The sequence below is a fragment of the Melanerpes formicivorus genome, unplaced genomic scaffold (genome assembly GCF_026170545.1).
Source record: "Melanerpes formicivorus ecotype bairdi unplaced genomic scaffold, bMelFor1.0.p_v2 SCAF_6, whole genome shotgun sequence".
In the NCBI taxonomy this organism is placed as follows: domain Eukaryota; kingdom Metazoa; phylum Chordata; class Aves; order Piciformes; family Picidae; genus Melanerpes; species Melanerpes formicivorus.
This window is the reverse complement of record NW_027142358.1, coordinates 10,349,001-10,371,093: the sequence shown is the minus strand read 5'-3', so window position 1 is coordinate 10,371,093 and position 22,093 is coordinate 10,349,001. Positions and strand designations below refer to the sequence as shown.

Below are 22,093 nucleotides of genomic sequence, written 5' to 3'. Positions count from 1 at the left end.
GAACTGGCTGGTTATGTGTTCCCAACACTTTTTTGCAACTCAATAAGTAATCTGGACAAATAAAGAAAGTATTTTTGTATCTTGATATCATATTTACCAGCAAGCAATGGCGAATGATCTACAGAAAGCAATGAGGTAGGACTCAATATTCCTAGCTCCCAAATATTTAGGGGAATGTTTCTTACTCCTTTTACCCCATTTAAGCTCTCTACTAGAATCAACTACTTTATATAAGGTCCTTGAATTTCCAGCTGTAAATCTAGTCCTCAGTTTGAAGTCATGATGCATAAAGTTTTTGTTTGTTTTTGTAAACTGCTTTAGTTTATAACAAATGTCTGATTCTGGTGGAGGTATGGATTGGGGTATGTGGAAATAGCAAAACTTTGTATCCATGCTGTAAAAATCCCTTGTATCCATGCTATAAAACATTATTCTAGATATATTAAGATACTGAGTTATTCTAGTCACAGGCCACTCTTGCTGCTTTTCAGTTGCTTTGAATTTCTATGAATGCTGATACACAAAAAGTCATGATATATAAAGCAAGTATGCATCTGAAATCTCTCAGTATGTGAGCAAGCTACTTGTGTTATTGTGACCTCAGCTTCAAATGCTCCTAATTAGCAGCTGTCTCCAATCTTTTAATAAGTCTGTAACATTATTTAGTTCTGAAGCTACATGCTGTTCAGATGGCCCTTCGATTTTAGTGTGAGTAAAATTACAGTTTAACTTTTATTCAGCTCCCAAGTTTCTCAGCTGTGAATAATCCTCACAGCTGAGTGATTTGGCTGGTATTTGTTATCTGCATGAGGCTGCTAAATTGCTGCTACCTGTCCTAACAAGCTCTCTTCCCGGGCCAGCTGAAAACTGTCTAAAAACAAAATGAAAAGGAAAACAGCAACATTCTCCTAAGATTAATTGCATGCTTGGTGTGAAAAACAGGTTACCTCAACAGCCTTTGTAATTTCAGGGATTAATTAAAGGATAATGTTTGCAGCAGAAGAGTTTATGAAGCAATAAACAGCTTTTGTGGCTGATTAAATGCCACAGCAAAGCTGATAAAGGCATCTAGTAATTGCAAAAGCCATTTAGTACCTTAAATGAGTCTCTGCCATGGATGTAAGTTTTCCCTCATAATAGGTCAGCAGCAGACTAATGAAACAGAGAGGAAGTAGCTTTGCCTTTAAGAGACCTTGAACAGATCGAAAGATAAATACATAAGGTATGCAACTCAGCCTTAAGCCCAGGCCAACCCTCACTTGTCAGGAAACAAAACACAGGTAAAGATGATGACTGCTCTGCAGACACTTCAGCCACACACAAGCCACCCTCTTGGGCTAAGCACCATAGAATCATTTGGTTGGAAAAGACCATTAAGATCATCAGGTTCAACCATGATCTGACTACCAAGTCTGGTACTAAACCACCATTTTATCCAGAAGGCTACAGGAACCCTAAAAATCCCACCAGGGTGCCCAGCGCTCCCTGGCATTTTTAGTGGCAGCCAAGCAGTATCATAGCTGTTGTGGGAGAGGACTGAGCTGGGGACTCAACATTTTGTGGCCTTTTTGCCTGTCAATGTAATCATCTCATTTTGAGCAGGAGGGATGGTGACAGTATGAAGACAGTTCTTGCTGTTGTGTCCTTGTGGCCAGTGCTGGTCTTTTGGGTCTGTGTATAAGGGCTGTAATTTCTTTAGGATTCTGTGCAGACATAAGAGGCTGTGGAGCATTCTCCACTATCTGTCACTTAGGCTTGTTTGGATGCCCAGGCTGGATGGTTTGCTTTCTCCTCTGATGGTGGCATATCAGGTTCCTGTGTTAGTGGGTGGAACTACTACTTCTGCTCAAGTGGGAAGAGGACAGGAGTGGCACCCTATGCTCCCAGTGGGTGAGGCATTAAAATCTGTGTTGAATTTGGGACCTGTGACCACATCCAGGGGGCCAAGAGGGCCAATGGCATCCTGGCCTGTATCAGGAGCAATGTGTCCAGCAGGAGCAGGGAGGTCGTTCTGCCCCTCTACACTGCACTGGTTAGGCCGCACCTTGAGTACTGTGTCCAGTTCTGGGCCCCTCAGTTTAGGAAAGATGCTGAGTTGCTGGAATGTGTCCAGAGGAGGGCAACAAAGCTGGTGAGGGGTTTGGAACACAAGCCCTATGAGGAGAGGCTGAGGGAGCTGGGGTTGCTTAGCCTGGAGAGGACGAGGCTCAGGGGAGACCTTATTGCTGTCTACAACTACCTGAAGGGAGGTTGTGGTCAGGTGGGGGCTGGTCTCTTCTCCCAGGCAACCAGCATCAGAGCAAGAGGACACAGTCTCAGGCTGCACCAGTGGAAGTTTAGGCTGGATGTTAGGAAGAAATTCTTCATAGAGAGAGTGATTGCCCATTGGAATGGGTTGCCTGGGGAGGTGGTGGAGTCACTATCATTGGGAGTGTTTAGGAGGAGACTTGATGGGGTGCTTGGTGCCATGGTTTAGTTGATTAGATGGTTTTGGATGTGATGATCTCAAAGGTCTCTTGCAACCTGGTCTATTCTATTCTAATTCTATTCTAATTCTATGCTATTCTATTTGAGGCAGAAATGCTGCACAGTGGGACCTTGGGAGAAATGAGCCAACGTGAGCCAGGGAAATAGGCTGATGGCAAGTGCACCTCATGTCCCTCTTTCCTCTGTCACTTTCCCTGGCCCCACACAGCCTGTGTAAGTTGCCATGGTATATTTATTTATTTTTCACTCTTCTTACTTTGTTTCCTACCTTGTTCTTCAGCTGATAAATACTAGGAACAGCCAAAGAGTGATGTAACTGTGAGAACACACAGTTCTCCATTTTATAAACAATAATTAACTACTGCTGACTGCGCTGGCTGTGAGAAGCCTGAAGTGCTGATCGCATCTTGCAGCTCTTATCAGGGCAGGAAAGAAAGCAGAAATATCAACTTTGAATTGTGCCACATTGTCCTTTTCAGCTTGCAAATGAACTGGAAATTTAAAAGATAGGATGCCTAAGTGGGTGAGCATTAAATTAATTGTAAACAAAGACAAAAACTGGTGTGCTGGCATTGGCTGGTTAGTGTGCATGGTGCTTTTCTCTGCAGTCTCTTGAAAGTATGTTTTTCTGAACACAAGTATGGGCAGTATTTCAACTTTATGCACAGATACGAACTTCACTTATGTTTGTATAGGTATACAAAGCTTCCAAATGAATGGGAAGTAGCACCTTAGTACTTTCCATTTGGTTCAAAAGATTGGTGTGAGTTGTGAATGACAATCACAAACCATGATACTTGCAGGACAGTCACCAAGGGTGAACAGTTGCAAGTGTCCCAGAGGTATTTTATAATTTGGACTGAGGGGAGATCTGGGCAGCATGAAGAAGTAGATAAAAATGCAGTGCAGTATTTTCCTAAAACCACACTTTGGTTGGTAGCACAGAATTAAAAGTCAGTTTTGCTTCTAAGTGAAGTAGTTGTGATTCATAAGAGGGTCAGGAATCAGCGTGTTATTTTCTGGGGGCTGAAGTATTTTTAACGTCTTCCTTCTCTGGCTATGGCAAAGATCATGTACAATTCAACTGATGTTTTTTATAAGGTCTGTTTACTAACTTGCAAAAGCAGTTAGATTTGAATATCTGCTTCAGCTCTTATCATTACAGATTTCTGCTTGAAGTCTTTATTTCTGGGATGCTGGGCTGTGATTGATAATTAAATTGCCATAAGGGCAGCATGAGTCATGAGAAACAGGGTACATAAATGTGTATCTGGAGAGAACAGTATTTATTCAAAGAGAAGTAACACAGGAGCAGTAGCAAAAAGCATACCAGAGCTCACTACTTGAACTGGTTGCTGCTGGTATACTGATAAGCCTTCCTATTTTCTTGATGGAGTATCTAAGCAGCCAGACTGCATAAGCTATGAAACAGAATTACTCTGACATATGGGAAATCTCTGGCAGGCACAGACTTGGCATGGACAAGGCAGCTTCACCCTGCAAAGGCCCCTGAAACCAGAGTGTATTGGAGACGTGACCTGCATGATCTGATAGCTTGGCTATTTCTGAGCCTCTGAATTGCAGATTGGTTCAGTTTGTGGTGTTCATGCAACAGCCCTTTGGCAGTATGCAGCCTATTATTCTTCCTTTCGCCTCATTTCTGCACTTCATCTTTCCCTACTTTTCCTGCTGTTTTTGCACCTGAGGTTTGAGGTTGCTGCTTTCTGGATCAGATTTCTTCCCTCATCTAAAAAGGGAAATTGAGCAGTAAACATTTTCCTTAACATGTGGAATTTTCCTCTCACAACTTGGCAAATCCTAGTCTGAATTTTACTTCAAAAGAAAATATTGCAAGTCATCATGCAAACTAGAATACAGGAAATTCCACCTCAAATGAGGAGAAACTTTACTGTAAGGGTGATGGAGCACTGGAGCAGGCTGCCCAGAGATGTTGTGGAGTCTCCTTCTTTGGAGAATCTTCAGGACTCATCTGGATGCATTCCTGCGTGACCTGCACTAGGTGATTCTGCTATGGCAGAGGGGTTGGACTTGATCTTCAGAGGTCCCTTCCAACCCCTATCATTCTGTGATTCTATGGTCATCTGTAGGATCCTATGTTTGTTGACTTAGTGCAAAATTAATGACAGATACCCAACACTTAAATTAGCTATCCACATGACAGAGCTAAGAAAATAGCACAAGTTTTGACTTTTTGGAAGTTTGAGGGAGGGAAAGACAACCTAACAAAGTCCCTAAACCCAAGACTGAGTTCCTTAGTGTTATCTGGTGTTAATCACCTTGGTTTTTTCAGCTTGTTTCTTTCTTGAAGTATTCAAGATTTGGTGTAGTTTAGCATTAGAGTTCATATAGTCTTTCACATATTTATATACTAAAATGGATTTTCTGGTCAATGAAAATTCCGTCTTGGCCTTGTTTGTGTAGGCAGCAGATCTGCTAATTTTCTCATAGAATTTTTGACTGTTCATCCATGCAGCAGCTTTGGATTTTGAAAACCAGCCACTCATCCCATTCAGCTATATGTTCCTCTGTCTTACTTTAATGAGATCAATTGTATACCAACTTTGAGAATTACAGTAGTGTGTGAGGAATGACAGTTTTTGAGTGCTGATGGTTGAGGGTGGCACCTCACTTGGCTGGCATAGCAATGTTAGCACATGGAGAGGCAACTGGAGTCTGAATTGGATGGGCTGCAGTAGGTAAGACAAAAATGTCTCACATTAAACAGAAATTACAGTTCTTACCATATTGCAGATTACATCTTTCTCCTGAAAGCTCAAACAATGGCATTTGAAATGTATCTTTTTTGATAGTTGTCCTCCTTTTTCTTGGAATTGTGTCATTTTCAAACCTGGACTTGGTGGCTGGTATACTTGCTGGTAAATCAGGGTATGAGCATCATGCCTGATTTTATGGAAGACTGAGCAAGTAGCCTGTGTGGTGGTGGGTAAAAAACACAGGCATAGTGAAAGCACCTCAACCGTACCTCTTGTACAGTGGCATCTCTGCCTGGAAAGCTCTAGGTAAAAGTTGAACCTAATGTAGCTCCCTTGTGCAAGTAACTTGACTACATGCAGTCCCTCCTTAATCTTGTTTAGTAAGATCAGTATTTCATTTCCTTATTTTGCAGAGTATGATCCTAAGACAAACCTTTTACTGCTCAGATCTCTGCAAGGCATCAGTGTGAAGTTAGAGCTGCATGGTCCTCACAGGAGCACCTCCCAGGAATGGCATCCTTGTACTGGAGAAGGATAGTTCTGTCACTCTCACACCAATCATGACTTCCCTTTATTAGGCAGAACCTCTCATTTCAGCCAAGTTTTGACTTTGGTTTTTGCTGCTTAGAGTAGCAATTAAAGCTTGATTACCAAATTTGAGTTAGCCTTAAACAGTGTAACTGAACAGATAGGTCCAACCCTGCTGTACAGAATGCTGAAGAACTAGGGAAGCCACTACAAGATAAGGAGCCAATATAGTTTCAGACACAAATTTAAAGGTCATGTGTTTTACTAGGACACCAAAAGAATTCAGATGAATAATCACCTCAGAGAGCTGCCCTTGGAGTCACCTGCTTAAACATGATTTAAAAAGTGAATTAATTTTTACTATAAAGCATCTCCCTGTCTGGGCTGGATTAAAGAAAAAACTGCAGCTTCTAAGCTTTTGATTACAAAGCAACTTAGCACCAGCCACAAGTAAGTTATTGCTGTGGTCATCAGAAGATTTTAAAATAGCCCTATGCTAAAGCTCTCTCTTGAACACATACACCCAGCTATATTGAACACTGCCTCATTATTTGCTGTTTATAAGCAAGTTAATAAAACTGTATTATGTGAAAATGTTTTAATCTTTGAACTTTTCCACAGTTCCTAATACAACTTAAGTCACCCTACTTCTGCCTGAATTGAGGCAATGAATACATATCACTAATTGCCTTAGTAACATGGAGACTCATAGGATGGTAGTGAAGTTAAGGATACCACTAATAATAAGCATAAGCCTTTTCTTTAAATCTGATCGTTTGAAGGCAAAATACAAGCTGTCTAGAGATAATGAGCAACTAGTACAAAGGACTAAAGTGTATGACTAAACTTGAACTAATTTGAATTAAACTAAATGTATCTTCAGTGTAATTTTTATTTCAGCAAGCTTGGAAAAAAGACCTCCAAAAGCATTAGGGATCAAGCTAAAAAAAAGCCCTGCAAAAGTCAGAATGACATTTGCAGAAAGCAAGCAGTTTCCTGACTAAACAGATTCCAAAGATGACTTGCATGGTGAAAGACAGACTAGTCAGATTGAATTCTTAGTTTAAGAGAGGTATAGAGCAAAATGGTTGGTGCTAAGAACATGATGTCTTTGTAATATCTTTGAACTTTTTATTTCAGCCTTTATTGCAGCTCAGAACCTGGTCTGGTTCAGCTGAGTATTTGCTGCACACTCCAAGAGTGTATTTCTTGCTTGGATTTTGCTGTAAGTGAATTCAGTTTCTGCGCTGAGAATGCTGCACTAACAGGCCCAGATCATGGTAAAGGGTCTGCTACCTTGGAAAGCACAGAAAAGCTCCCAGATCAGTATTAGGGTAACTAAAAATGTGTTCTTTTTTTAAAAATATACTTAGTGCAGTGTTCCCACTGGTTTCCATTTTTGAAGTGTTAATTCACAGAGCACTTAAGACCAATCTGTACATATCATACTCTTGAAACAATTGTTCTAGATTCTGCTCCCTCCCATTTTTCAGGTGCAGGAGTCTTTTTGATATCACATGCAAGAAAGCCATCACTAAGAGTACTGTGGTTGCATAGCAACCTCGATAGAATAAATAACTGGTTTAAAGCAGTCCTTTGCCGTGCATTTCTTTTCCAACAGGAGACAAACAGTTTCCAACCACTGCAACTAATAAAACTTCCGAAGAAAAACACACGCAGTGTTTTATGACTAAGAGGTTTCTTTATTCAAATACCTTGTTATTTCTGGGCACTGTGACCAGATTACTGCACCTAGTTATCTTAAAGAACCCAGTATTCCAGCATTATAATTTCTATGCAAACAGAACAACAAGCCCCATCTCAACTCTCCCATGTGGAGTATCAGTTGCAAGAACAGCAAAAATATTCTATGTATAAAGGCAGAAATGAACCAATGTAATACTCGTAATCCAATTTCCCAAAGCATTAGTTTTTTACCTAGTCAGCTACAGTGGAAATCTTCTCTAAGGGAAAAAAAAACAACTAAGAGTGGACATACACAACATACAAGTTAGATATTCCCAGTTTTGTTTATTTTCATGGAATGCTAATTGTTACAATATGGCAGTTCATAACTACTGAAATGTGACATTAGTCTCCAATGCTGCAGAACAGTCTTGATTTATATATATTGTTTTAAAACAATCTTATTTTACATTGTTGAGGTCTCTGATGGTTTTTAAGCTCTGATGCTTAAGCACACAGCAAGCTACAAACCTTAGGTTTTATATTTTACATATATTCTATGTATCCAGACAACTGCTGTAAGTTATCTATAATTTAATATTTATAAAAAGTGCACATGCTGGTGCATATGCACATCTAGAAACACACTTTTACTACTGCCTCCCTTTTATAAAAAGCTGTGTAACATACAGCCATATCATTCTCACTCACTGATATTAAAGTCCTTTACTATCTTTGTTACACAATTTCAACTATTCCCTCAAACTGAATGTAGGTATTTCTATGCATATTTTCTCCTAAAGAAAAAAAAAGTCCTCCCTATTCCTTTAAGAAGCTTTAAATCATGCATCCATTTAGTAAACAGTCACTTGAGCATGGATTTTAGAATCCTAGACAGTGTAAAATCTACTTCTCGAAAATGTCTGTCTGTATATTTCATTTCTTCTTTTAGTTACAAAAAATATATAGGATTGAAACATACTGAATACATGCATCTCTCAAAGTGGCTATATTCTAGCCTTATAGATAAATTAAAAAAGTGCACCCTTGCTAATAGGATGCAAACATGGCCTCAAATAGGTCATTACCTGTATTTAATATAGCTCATTACATTAAAAAGTTCAAGTCAGCTGTTCTCTCAAGATGGTGTCAAAAGACTGAAGAGCAGAATTTATTTATACTCAATATACAAAGGTGGGTGCACACACCTAGTGCCCTTTACTTAATACTTTCAGGGCGTCTAGGCTTTGCCTCTGGTGATCTGAAATGATCCGAATGAAAAGTTTAAGTTGAAAACTGGTTTTTTAATACACCATAAAAGCAAGTTGTGTTTCAAAGAAAAAATGTACACTGAACAACCTGAAGTACTCACGAAACAACTGTACAAAACTGTTATAGATACAGAAAGAAATAATGGTGGACTTAACTTCAAACAGAATTAACACTTGTTAACCTATGTAAAAACTTGCTTTGTTTTATTCTTCTACCAAGTAAGAACTTGCAGCCGCTCAGAACAAGTAAAATTCAAATCACCTCACAATGTTTACATTTAAAGTTCTTTTATACAGTGCAAAGGTTTAAGACAGAATAACTCCCCAGTGAAACATGTGACACTACTCAGTGTCAGTCTTTTCAAGATTCCAATTTCAATTAGTCTATTTACACATTAAGCTAAAGGTTCACTATATGCTTTGAAGTTTGCTGAATATCAGCAGAAAAATACGTGAACTAGCAGCAGCTGTGTTACAAATAGGTGATGGTTATTTTAATGAATGCATAAAGTTTTCAAGACTGTATTCAGTATCATACTGTTCTTGATCCCATAGTTCTCCAAGGTTTTCGAGTACTGATTTCATTGATGCTTTCCCAGAAGAGGTAGAGGTATCTGCTTTTTCAGTTTTTCCATCCTTCACAAAATGAAAACGAAAGAAGTAAAATTAATATATAGGAAAATGTTCTCAGCAATATACTAAACTCTTTAAGCCTCATGATTCTTTTGGGGAAATTTCCCTTCCTCCTGTTTTTCAGAGATGTGTCTACTATTAATCATTCCAAGTGTCTGTCTGATTAAATTTCGTATTTCAAAGCAGAGCTTTTCCCTAAGCTTACTCTATTTTTAGTAGGTCTTTGTAAAAATGGTTCTTTACCTTGTCAAGAGTGAACAGATCAAGAAGCTGTTCTGTTCCCATGCTTTGTAGGCTTGCATTTTCTTGGCTAATCACTGTGTTTGCAATATTCATTTTGAACTTTTGAAGACCCATGATCTTCTCCTCCAGAGTTCCTCTAGTTATCAGGCGATATACATTAACAACACGTTTCTGGGGGGAAAAAAGGAAAAAAGGCACACTTAGCTACCAGGTATCCACAAAAGCATAATGTTTTAGTATTCATCATGGATAGTCTGGAATCACTTTGGCTTGCAGTTAACCCTTCTGTAATTGTACTCAGTTAAATCTGATTGATGTTAGACAAAAATAATGAGACTAAACCAGCATACAGCAGATGCACCAGCAACTGCATCGGTACTCAGAAGGTCAAGAATTCACTGCTTTATACAGCAGTGGAGGGAGACTAACAGTAGTCATGCTTTTCCTGGCTGCTTATCTCAGTTGCATCTCTTCCTCCACTGAAAGATGGTTCTTCCCTGGCCTCTCCTCAGCAACTCAGGAAGTACTGAAGAGAAGGTATACCCAGTTGGAGGTGGGGTAAGGAAGTACATACTTCAAGATCTGGCATATTTGCAAGAAAGCAAAACGAATGGAAGCTTGGTGCTAACCCCCAGACATCACTATTACATGCTACAACCTAATTCAAATTCAAAGAAACAGGAGTTCAGCAAGAGAAAAACCTTATATGATACTAAAGAATTTTCACCTGCCCAATGCGATGTGCCCGATCCATGGCTTGCAGGTCTCTCATTGGGTTCCAGTCATGTTCCACAAATACTACCGTATCAGCCCCTGTTAGGTTAAGTCCCAATCCACCAACGTGAGTGGTGAGCAAAAGAACATCTATAGATGGATCATTATTAAACCTGCATACAAAAAAGTTAAACATGGTGTATTTCATTTAAATAATTAATTTATGAACCTCAACTGCTTTGAGGCAGACAAAATGACAACTTTTGCCATAGAAATAATATAGTTCATTACACTTGGTCTCATACTGGTTATGAAGGGCTATGCTTACCGTGAAACAATGGAATGCCTCTGACCAGCAGGTATGCTCCCATCTAGTCGTAAATAAGTAACTGAAGGTAACTGAGGTCTGAGAAGGTCATGCTCCACTATATCCAGCATGCTTTTAAGTTGACAGAAGATAAGTACTCTGTGCTGGGCCACAACAGCTTCTGTACCGCTTTCTGAAGATCCACCATTCCCCAAACCACAGTCAAGCAGCAGCTTAAAGTAGAAGAGCATTAAAGTGTATCATCAAAATGATTGCAGATCTCATGTAAATATTGATGCTGATGGACTCTCAAAATGGGAAATAAGACAAGAACTATAGAAAGAAGTTGAAAAGTGACAGTAAAATGACACAATGCAAAGCTTGACTTCACTGTCAAACTATGCAAAATTTAAGAGCTCACAGAATCATAATTTTCTTCATTTTGATTTACTTACAATACATGAAGCACGTAATGCAATCTAACTTTATCAAGCTAAGTCTCCTCTACAATAAGTAGTATCAAACAGAGTAAAAGTAAGGTATGTTTCAAGGCTTCATCAATATGAAAAATGATTCATCTTAGAACTTTCTGAATTGTAACGTCAGCAGAGACACATTTAGGAAATGTAAGACGCAACATACAACTTACTTGTTTTAAAGCAGACAGCTTAGGTGCATGTTGGATATCTCGAAGGGATGAATTATGAGCTGCAAGCTGCTCTGTAATTCTTTTATATTCTGGATGTTGGGTTGTTAACACCAATGCTGGATGGTTGCATAGCTTCCGTAAGTATTGCAATGCCTTCGATTATTCAGGAAATGAAGTTCAAAAAAAGGGTTAACAACAACGTAGTTACAAAAAAACCAATGAGCAAAATTAGTGATTGGCCATTGGAATAGGCTGCCCAGGGAGGTGGTGGAGTCACCATCACTGGAAGTGTTTAGGAAGAGCCTGGATGGGGCGCTTGGTGCTATGATTTAGTTGATTAGATAGTGCTGGATGAGAGATTGGACTTGATGACCTCAAAGGTCTTTTCCAACCTGGTTAATTCTATCCTATTCTATTCTGTCAACATTCCACAATCTGGAGGTGCATTTTCATAAAAATAAGAGTTGCACATTATATTAAGACTATTTGTATTTCAGACTGTAACCAATAGTTGTTAGGTGCATAATGATCTTTTTTGCTGTTACAGGAACAGTGCAAAGACTACCATTTTTCACATCTTTACGTGAGTGTGGGTTACAGTAGGTAGGTTTGGGAGCCAGTAAGAGCCTTTGAGAACGACTGTTTCCAAGTAGCCAAGACTTAATCTGCAATTGTGTAAGAACAAGAGGACAGTCTCAAGCTACACCAGCGGAGGGTTAGGCTGGATGTTTGGAAGAAATTCTTCACAGAAAGAGTGATTGGCCATTGGAATGGGCTGCCCAGGGAGGTGGTGGAGTCACCATCACTGGAAGTGTTTAAAATAGGACTGGATGAGGCACTTAGTGCCATGGTTTAATTGATTAAATGGTGTTGGGTGGTAGGTTGGACTTGATCTCAATGGTCTTTTCCAACCTGGTTAATTCTGTAATCTGTAACATGAACCTTCATAAATTCAGATCTAACCTTAAGGCAACATTTTTGCTCATGTTGTAGAATCTTAATTTTGTAGTGTAAAAGTTGATGAGATCAAAATTAGTTCCCCCTCTCTCTCTCTCTCTGAGGTTTTGCACTTTCAATGACCAGTTTTTAATACAGAGTACTATCCAAGATCCACAAAATAGCTGAGCATCAGTTGAGCAGGACACATTAAAAAGAAGACTGTTTTATATGACTTAAGATACAAACCCATAGTTTAACCACACCAGCTGTACGTCATACTCTCAGCAACCTGATCCAAAACTAAAAATTTCACTTAGCCACAAATGTGTAAGTTAACTATTCAAATTTTGTATTAAACCCAGAAATAAACTAACTAGGTAGTAAAAATTACTGAAGAAATCTGTACCTGAAAGACATGACCTGTGGCTTTAAGCTTTGGTTTTTCAGTTTCTTCATTCAGTGAAATTGAAGAAACAGTTTCATCAATATCACATTTGGCACGAGACTTGGCAAAATCTTCATAAAGCTGAACCTGTAAACCAGGTCCCAGACAAGAAACTGAGTATTTTTCCCCAACAGAAGACAGACAAACAAGTAATTTCTAGACTTGTTCTGAGTTGAATTCTCATAAATCGATAAAACCATTTTATATGTAGAGCACAAGGTCAACACTAACAGTGGAATCTCTCATAGTTTATCTTATTTTACTTCAGCTTACAAATCACTCAAAACAACCCACCACAAAACAAACAAACCCCAACCAGAAACAGTAATAACAACAAAACCCCTGCAGGTGCCTAAATATTGTTCTTGTGGAGCCATGCAAGAAATCAGCTTTTAAACACGTACTGGAAAACCTTTAGTTAAGTGGCCCCAGAGAATGTCAGAGCTGACATCAGACAGACCCAGGAATACAGAAGTGGTTTTTTTTGTGGTCTTAATGGTGCTAAAAAAACCCTAAGTTTCCAGGCACTTTTTAAGCATACCTGTAGAGGACTGAGAATACAGTAATAATCTTGAATAATTTTGGGTGGAAGATCTTGCAGCACATCCTCTTTCATTCTTCTTAGTAGGAATGGCAGAACTTGACGATGCAGTGCTTCCATTGCAAGAACCCCTAACGAAGACAACAGGAGGAGGTTTTAAAAGAAAATAATAAACATTTCCAAACATTCAGCCCTGCTTCCCCCCAGTCTCTTATGCTGGAACTCATCACACCTTCTCTTCTCGTTACCAGTTCTCATTTAAAAGGAACAAAACAAGAAAACCAAGACAGAACATTTAGATTCTTACCAGCCTCTTGTTCTCTACTTGAGCTTCGGGCATCTCTACTTGCCAGTATTGGTTTGCCATAACGAGCTGCAAATTGGCGCTCAGTACCCAAAAATCCGGGCATAAGGAAGTCAAACAACGACCACAACTCTAAGACGTTGTTCTGCGCATAAAAGAAACATTTGTTAAGTTATTTTTCAAAAGTCATGATTGGCCAGAAGTTATCAGAAACATTTCCATACATATTTAACACTGCCTATAAAACACTATAAATGTAACACTTCAACACACTTTTGAGCTACAGGAACTTGTTGACTCTTGCACATCCACCTTAGTTACAGGAAGACCTATACATGCACTTTAACACATGTTAAGCCACACTCTGGGTTCTTCTGGACAACAAACCCCAGGAGATGGTGGGCTTAGTCCTCTAGCAAGAGATATTCCAGACAAGTCACTAAGGATGAAGCTCAAAATCTGGAGTTGTCAGAGTTGTTTCTTGCTAATTTCACTAGAGGCATAAGGAAATGCTCTCTCCCTTTCCTTGCCTGCTACTTAAAGAACAAGTAGTAGACAAAGCCTCCTTGTGAACTTTCAAGCCCTGTTAGTACCACGGATCCTGCACCCATTCCCTTATGCATGGGAAAAGAAAACAACATAGGTTCAAGCATCTAGCAATGAAAGGTTTTTTCACAATGTACACTTTGAATAAAACAGACTGCAAAGTAGATCTCTTTTGCTTGTTTTCTACTACTAACCAAACTCCATGGGAAAAAATAAAAGCAGTTACCTGGATTGGTGTCCCAGAAAGAATTATCCTGTAGTTAGCAGTCAGCTGTTTTACTGCTTTTGAAAGCTTTGTTTTTCCATTTTTTATTACATGGCCTTCATCAAGAATGCAGTAATTAAACTTAATATTTCTAGAAAAGAACAACATAAGACTGAAGTACCATTTAAAATGATAAGCTATAAACCTCAGAAAACAAACCAATTCTTACCTGAAGAAGTCAATGTCATTTCTTACAACATCATATGAAGCCACTATGAGATTGTGTCTTTTCACCTGGTGTTGTAACCTTAAGAAAAAAGAGAAGATCATAACTAAAGTATTCCTTACACATGTTAGCACCCTTAGCCCCTATAGTTTTCAAGTTTTACCATGACTATAAACTATGCTCCGGTGGTAGTAGTACACTGAATTGCAGAATTGTTTGTGGTATTTTACTCAAGTCACAAATGCAAATTACCTTGCTCTCTCAGTGGGAGGTCCTGTATAGTGCAAGGGATTAAGATACTCTTTTGAGCAAAATTTGCCCACTTCATCTACCCAGTGTCCTGTGAGTGTAGGAGGGCACACCACCAAGGAGGGAAGAGGAACACTGTCCACCAGTTTTGTTCTTGCATATTCCTGAGCCCTTTAAGAATATAAGAAAAAAGTTTTTTAAAAAACTGAACAGCTGAAGTTGGAAGGGACCTCTGGAGGTCCTCTAGTCCAGCTCAAGCAAAGCCACCTATAGCTGGTTGCCCAAAACCATGTCTACAGTCACTATCATATAAAAAAACAACCAACCAACGATGACAGTCTTTAGAACAGAATGCTATTTAAGCTCACCTGAGGCAGTGATCACCTGCAAGAATGCAAATGGATTGTAAAGTCTTTCCTAAGCCCATGTCATCACAAAGAATTCCATGAAGTTTGTATTTATTGAGAAATGCCAGCCAGTTCACTCCATCCTGAAATCAGAAAAGAGAGTGTCTTAGAAGTCAAAATGGGCTTTTGCTAGTGAAGATTCAGTTCAAGCATCTGTATGTTCTATCATGCATCACTGCCAAACAATGAGTTTGTTTCCCACGATCGGCTACAGCCCATTCACTCAAAGCAGAAGGGAATAAAGACAGAAACATAAATGACCAAACAGTACAAGGTCTGGCATTGCAATGGTGAGCTGCCAGCCTGAGCAAGGCACAGCCCACTGGCCCTGACAAAAATGACAGAACCTAGAGAGTAGTGAAAAAAAAATGATTAGAAGAAAACCAGTATAAATGTTACACATTACATAATTTGTTCTATTACCCAAGAGTCCAAGATACACACTGCACAGCTAAAAACAGATCAAACACCACCACCACCAAATCACATCAAACAAAAACCTCACAAGCAAGAAAACCTCAGCACTTGAGTAACTCCTATTACCTGCTGATATTTTCTGAGCTCTGCTTTGATTGGTACTGGAATTTTGTAGTTTTCCAGTTTTTTTCCATCCAGTAATTGCTCCAGAAAATGACGTTCTTTAGCTTTCATTCGGATTAATTCTTCAGACATGTTTGGTGGATCTGGGATACCAGCCTAGGATAATGTTTATAAAGAAGCTATGTAAAGGCTACAGCACTTAATTGTCACAGACAGTAAGAAAGAAAGTACAGATGTTTTAAACAGATGGCAAAGATCTGCAGTCCTCTCAACTGTATAAATCCAAACTCAGTGCTATATACTTGTTTGATACCTTGCAAATCAACTCACCCAGGGTAGCAGGGTGAGTAAGACATACTGAAAAGCTATATACAACTGCATAGAAGACGGAAAATCCTGATCACGCTCCCAAGATTTCAAAGACTTAGCTATTCTGCCTCTAATCAGAAGTTTATCTGACAATCAATTCTCCTTAGCTACAATCTACCATTCAAAGGTAGATGGATTTTTCTCTTAAAGATGTTAGTTGAATTGGATCTGAAGTAATACTGAAATCCATAGGATGACTCTAAGCAGCAGGAAAACAAAAAACCTAACCCCTCTAGGTTTTTAGCAGCAGATTGTGACTTCCTAAGTACTCCTCATACTAAGCAGAAGCCCAAAGAAGCGGTATGAGGACTAAATATGTTCAGACATACTTTCTTGCTAGTAATACACAGTAACAGAAGAGGCACTGATAATTTCCATCATTGAACTTATCTTTTGAGTCACCACCATCTTTAATCAGCTTGACTTCAAAGCCCAGAAGACATTTATTTTCCTAGTCCTATCAATCTACCCTTCACTTTTTCCACTGAGATAACTCCAACCCCTCTACAGCTATCAAGTTGAACTCCTTGTTTGCCCTAACATTTAAAACTGGTAGCATTCAAAAGGCTGTCTCACACCAGTACTGGTATTTTATCTAATTTTTTTTATCTCCTTTAACTTTGCATATTTCTAAATTTGGATATATAATATAGTTCAGTATCTGATGATATGGAACCTCCTTAAATGGAGAAGAAACTCGAGAACTCTCTTGGGACTAACTACAGAAAGAAGAAACATGAACTGATCATAAATGTATATAAAATTAATAAAGTGATATTTTAGATTTTTAAGAGATGCTCACTAAATTCTATTAAAATAGCCTTAAAAAAAATCAACCTAGACCAAACAACTCTAAGCTACATGTATTCCATAGGACTGTATTTAAATGCATATGAAGAAAGGCACTGGTGCAAATGTCACTGGAATAAAGAGCAGCATGCCAGAAATTTATTTCTACTTTGCTCACTTTCAACTCTCTCAACATTTCAGTATAAGCATACAGAAATTCAGTGCTCCAGTTAAGGCAGATTGCTAGTTATCAGATTCTAAAGTTCCATCATGATAAATGGAAAAAAAAAAAAAGAGAGACAAAAGATACCAAAACCATTAAATTGTTGGTTTTGTTTGGTTAGTTTTCCCCTTTTTCAAAAATTAGACATATGCAAACAAATGCTAAACTGTCTTCTGTTACCATCTGGTGGTGAAAAATAAGTTACTTAGAAGCCCTGTAGTCCTTGAAGTGCAATATTAGCAACTGTCTGAGGTATGCAAGTTGTAGGAGGAGTGAAAAGCTGAAGGAAATCTGTGCTGATTAAACACTACTGGATCATAATACGTTATTTCCAAAGCTGTATTTTTTAATGCATTTCCCTTAACCACACACACAACACCACACATAGGAAGGCAGAGCACTCATGTGACTCCTAAGACTTTTGAGCCAAAAGCAAAAGTAGCATTACACACAAAATTTCTTGAATATACACTAACTTCATGTACACAAGTGAAATTAGTTTCTCGTGAAGAAATTTTCAATTTAACGTTAATTTAGAAAATTGCTAGCAAAGGGTCCAATTTTATCCATTCCACACTCTAAAGGAGGGTATAATTTATTTGATATGGACTCAAAATCTATAAAAAGTAGTTACTTATCAGTGTTTGAGAAGTCAGAAGCTTGGACTTCAGAGATGGTGAAAAGATGGCTACAGAACAGTTCACATACTCTGTATACTTACAACTTGAACTTACCTCAAGAGGCATTAGTCTAATTAGAGTTGCAAAGCACTGAGTAGCCATAAAACGTACACTGTTTGTCTGATCACTCATTCTACCCAGAACTGGAACCACTAGAAGAACAATGTATGGAACAATACCAACATCCAACTGCTCCATTACACCTGGACCAGTTATTAAGGAAATAAATTTTACCAGTTCAGAACTGTGTGACATCAATATAAACCTGGCAAATTTTACACTCAAATAAGTAAAAGTAATTAATAAATTACATTCAGATGAACAAGAGTTCTTCTAACAAAGCAAGTGGGAGGGGAGAAAAGTTTGACTCTACACAGTCACATCTAGCCCAGTGAATTCCATGGTTTGAGAAAACCAATTAACTCTGCCAAAACTTCATTTGATAGAAGTTTCATTTTTGTTGTCTTGATTTTATCTTTTTCTTGTCTACAGGAGGAAAAGAGCTTAATCTGTTATCTATTATTTCAGTCCTTCTCTCCATTTTTTTCAGGTAACAGTGTTTGTTTTCCCAAAGTACATAACTGCAAAGAAGTTCCTACATTTTTGAATGCTCAAGTAAGGATACATGCAAGTGCTTCAATTGCACCTTCTTGCTTGGTATTGTCATCTATTGCTCCCAACCATGGCAGAACTTTCTCTAGAAAGATATTCATTGTTTCCATGGTAGCTATTTTGCTCATAACACCTACACAACGAGCAGCCATGTGTCTCACTGCAGTGCTGGGATGTTGAAGGCACATATAAAGATGAGGCAAATGCTGTATTAACTGAATAGAAGGGGAGAGGAAAGGTTAGTATGAATTATAAACAAATTACTGAGGTATTCTGAAGTAAATTGGTTTTAAGTCACTGTTGCCTCCCAAGGAATGCTTGAAATGTCTCTTTCACAAGATCTAATTGCTCAAAACTGAGCCATCATTTCAGAAGAAAAGAAACAACTGAACTTTGAACAAGCATACTTCCCAGTACAGTTAAAATCCAGAGTAACAAAACATTCAGCATTTTAGTCAAAATGAAAATTGGCAATGAAGGAAGTGTTTCACACTGATAACATACAGTACGAAGTATTTAAAACCTTAAAAAAAAAAAGCTTAAATACAGATACAAAGATAAAACACAGCAACTTTAACAACTAATCAAATCCTAGCTACTTGGGAGTAAACTGAAGCCTCTCACAGTTTTTGCATTCTCTGAACAGGAAGCCTGACAACCTCCTTCAGCCTGTTACATGGTAGTCAGGCAGTAAACTGTACCGTCTTTAATATCATCTTTCTCTCACTGTGGCCACATACACTACACATCACTCTATAAGGAGTGAACCCATTTCAGGAAGCATAACATTTTTTATCTGTACTTAATTAACAAAGAGAAGACATTGTATTATCAGCCTTATTACCAGTCTGTTTTCCAGGTTTAGGAAATCTGGAATTAAATTAAAGGAGAGCTGAGATGCTGATTTCAATGTAATAAAATAGCAGAAATATTGGTGTTTGCTTTTGTAGTTTATTCTACAGCTTATATAAACAAATACAGAATTTAACATCACATAGGACACAGGAAAAAAAATGGCTTTAAAAATCTAACAGCTGCTGAAGACAGAAGCTTCTATCTTCACTTTATCAAGACTAGGATATGGGACTTGAAGAACAGGCAGGCTAGCAAGTGAATAAAAACACCAGTTGAGCAAAACTAGAGCAACATCTAGGGAAAAAAAAAAGAAAAAAGCCTTTAAGGAAGAAAGATTTAAAACAGTAGCAAAGAACAGACTGAAATGATTACCAGAGGATGTAGCTGAATATCCATTGAAGCTGCTGTTGTTTCAAACACCTGCAAAGAATTTACTAGCTCTTGGGCAGGAGCATCTCCTTTTTCCAGTAAGGACTTCCGATCTGTTAAAACACAAAAGCTTTCAGTTTAAGACTGACATACTGCCCCCACCCTACCAGCCCCTCCAGCTTAAACCAGAAGTGTAATTACCAAAATTATTTATGTGAATGTTGTTCCTTAATGAACCAACCATAGCATCCCAGAGATGTGGCAATCCTGTTGCCATTTCAGCACCAAAATGTTTAGCTATAGTAGATAAGGCAAATTCAGCTCCTCTTCTCTGTACAACATAGGGTTTCTGAGCCTAGAATTAAACAATTTAAAGTAGTAAGGGGACATTCAAGAATAACTATTTTCAAAGAGACTCCCATTGTTATATAGGCATTAAATTCTGTGTTAATAGCTACCCACATCTAAGTGATGTACTTCATACAGGGAAAATTGAAAAAAAATTATGACAGATTATTTAAATTCTATACATTCAGAAATCTGTCTTTTGGTGACACAGGCCCATTTCAGCAAGAGGTTTTCCAAGTGGCTCCAGTTTCAGAAACTCAGATATTGCCAATATAGGGACACCAAGAACAGTAACATGCTAGCAAGACTTCCCAAATGCATTTATTATTAAACCCATCTCTTGCTCTCACTCTCTTCTGAAAGTGGAATTGATAAAAATCACTTTAACAATTAAGAACAAAATCCATAACCCTTTTTAGGAATGAGTCCTGCCTAGGATCTTACTAAAACATGCTTAAGTTTTATATGAACATAAAAAAACCCAAGAGGTAGTAATCAAGTGTGGAAGCCACATGTACATCCTGAAGTCTGTCACATTTCAAACACTTTTTCCAACACATTGGAATATCTATTGTGCATCAAGAAGACCAACACTAACATGAGTAATGGGACATCACAGCAAGGTTTTGGGAAGACCATTTGCATGGATTTATATTAAGATAAAAACTATCTGTACCAAACATAAAACATTTCAGAAGTTAATTTGCTTAATGACACATTAAAGAATTAAAATATCACCATCAGTGAACATATGCTGCTTGCATCACAAAATTTTATTCAACTCTGTTCTCCCATGAAAAGATCTAGTACATCTCTATTTTATCAACTACTGTGAATTCAAAGTAATGGAAGGGAGGGGCAGATGTGTAAGTTGCAAACATGTGCTTTTGCAGTTTACCTCATCAAGTTCTGTGGGAATGCTTCCACTACTGCCAGTAGGGAGATCTGCAATTGGGGCTTTTGGAGCTTTTGGAGTGGGACCTCGTCGACTTGTGATGGCAAAAGCAGCTTTCTGATGTCTGTACAATGTAATTATTCCCCTGTGCTTAGTAACTGTATGATGCATCCCATCTTTATCAGAGTTGGGCCCTAAAGGAAAAGAAAGAATAGCCAACAACAATTTAAACTGCAGTTTAAAACATACGTGGAAGTGATAGCTACCTAAAAGGGATCTGCAGATCTCAACATGCTTTAAAAAAACCATGTTATTGCCCTCGATTAAATAAAAACAACACAACTTAAAAGTACAGAGTTATTCTGTTAAGGGCACATTACAAAATCGGCATGAAAACTGAAGTGTACAAACTGCTCCAAAAAGTCTTATTCAACAGCAAACACAAATAACAAAACTTCAGTCAATTGTGAAAAGCTTACAGAATTGGTTTTGCCATTTTTCTTCTTTCATATAAACCAACACATTATGTTCAAAGTTGAAACAAACTTACACTGCATGTCCTTTACAAACACTTCAAGACTCCTACCATGATATAACAGCAGATGCCATCAGTATTTTTGGCTTTGTTGATGTTTCTTCTTTACCTAATCAGCTTAATTGTTATTCTACTTCAAGATGGAGGTCACATTCATTAACAAAACAAAAAAAAAAAAAGTATAATGATCAAACCTTGAAGCAGTCTAGAATCTTTGAGAGTATTAAGGTCTTAATTTGTGTTGTTCTTTCAATCTATACATTTCTAGCAAGGGACAGTCATTTAAAGAAAAACCATGACCACAGTGTGGCACAGGCTTATTTGCTCATTTGTAAAGGATTTTCTGGGCTGCAAGTGCACCTTACTGGCTCATGTCCAACTTTTCATTCACCAGTACCCCCAAGTCCTTCTCTGCACAGCTGCTCTCAATCCCATCATCCCCCAGTACTGAAATCAGGGATTGCCCTGACCCATGTGCCTGGACCTTGCTGTTGAGCTTCATGAAGTTCACACAAGTCCACTTCTTGGCCATGTCCAGGTATAACTGCTACTCTGATTTCCATACTTATTCAACTGAAAACTTTGTAACATAAGTAAATGAAATGTGATCAAAAGTGGTTAATAATTAAACCTCAGTAAATAACTGAAAATGGAAATAAGGTCTTTTATACATGAATTTTCCTGAAAACTCTGCACAATCATTAGTTGCACAGAGTGTGTAGTTTAAGATACCTAAATGAAATAATTACTAAGAAATGAAGAC

General features: G+C 38.2%; 1 protein-coding gene across 2 annotated transcripts in view; it reads right to left on the bottom strand.

The window, feature by feature from the left end:
• Positions 1–7,761: 7,761 nt before the first annotated feature.
• The window catches only part of BTAF1 (B-TFIID TATA-box binding protein associated factor 1), a 44,602-nt gene continuing 30,270 nt past the window's right edge, over positions 7,762–22,093 (bottom strand). For both annotated transcript variants that reach the window (XM_068139630.1, XM_068139631.1), the window contains 18 exons: positions 20,799–20,989; positions 19,754–19,907; positions 19,556–19,665; positions 18,342–18,543; positions 17,771–17,919; positions 15,659–15,811; positions 15,077–15,198; positions 14,712–14,879; positions 14,463–14,540; positions 14,255–14,384; positions 13,486–13,627; positions 13,179–13,309; positions 12,599–12,724; positions 11,254–11,406; positions 10,626–10,837; positions 10,311–10,470; positions 9,584–9,754; positions 7,762–9,343 (listed from right to left, as the gene is read on the bottom strand). In XM_068139630.1, coding sequence (XP_067995731.1) covers positions 9,197–9,343; positions 9,584–9,754; positions 10,311–10,470; positions 10,626–10,837; positions 11,254–11,406; positions 12,599–12,724; positions 13,179–13,309; positions 13,486–13,627; positions 14,255–14,384; positions 14,463–14,540; positions 14,712–14,879; positions 15,077–15,198; positions 15,659–15,811; positions 17,771–17,919; positions 18,342–18,543; positions 19,556–19,665; positions 19,754–19,907; positions 20,799–20,989 — 2,699 coding nt within the window. In that variant the 3' untranslated portion in view covers positions 7,762–9,196. The remainder of the gene's footprint in view (positions 9,344–9,583; positions 9,755–10,310; positions 10,471–10,625; positions 10,838–11,253; positions 11,407–12,598; positions 12,725–13,178; positions 13,310–13,485; positions 13,628–14,254; positions 14,385–14,462; positions 14,541–14,711; positions 14,880–15,076; positions 15,199–15,658; positions 15,812–17,770; positions 17,920–18,341; positions 18,544–19,555; positions 19,666–19,753; positions 19,908–20,798; positions 20,990–22,093) is intronic.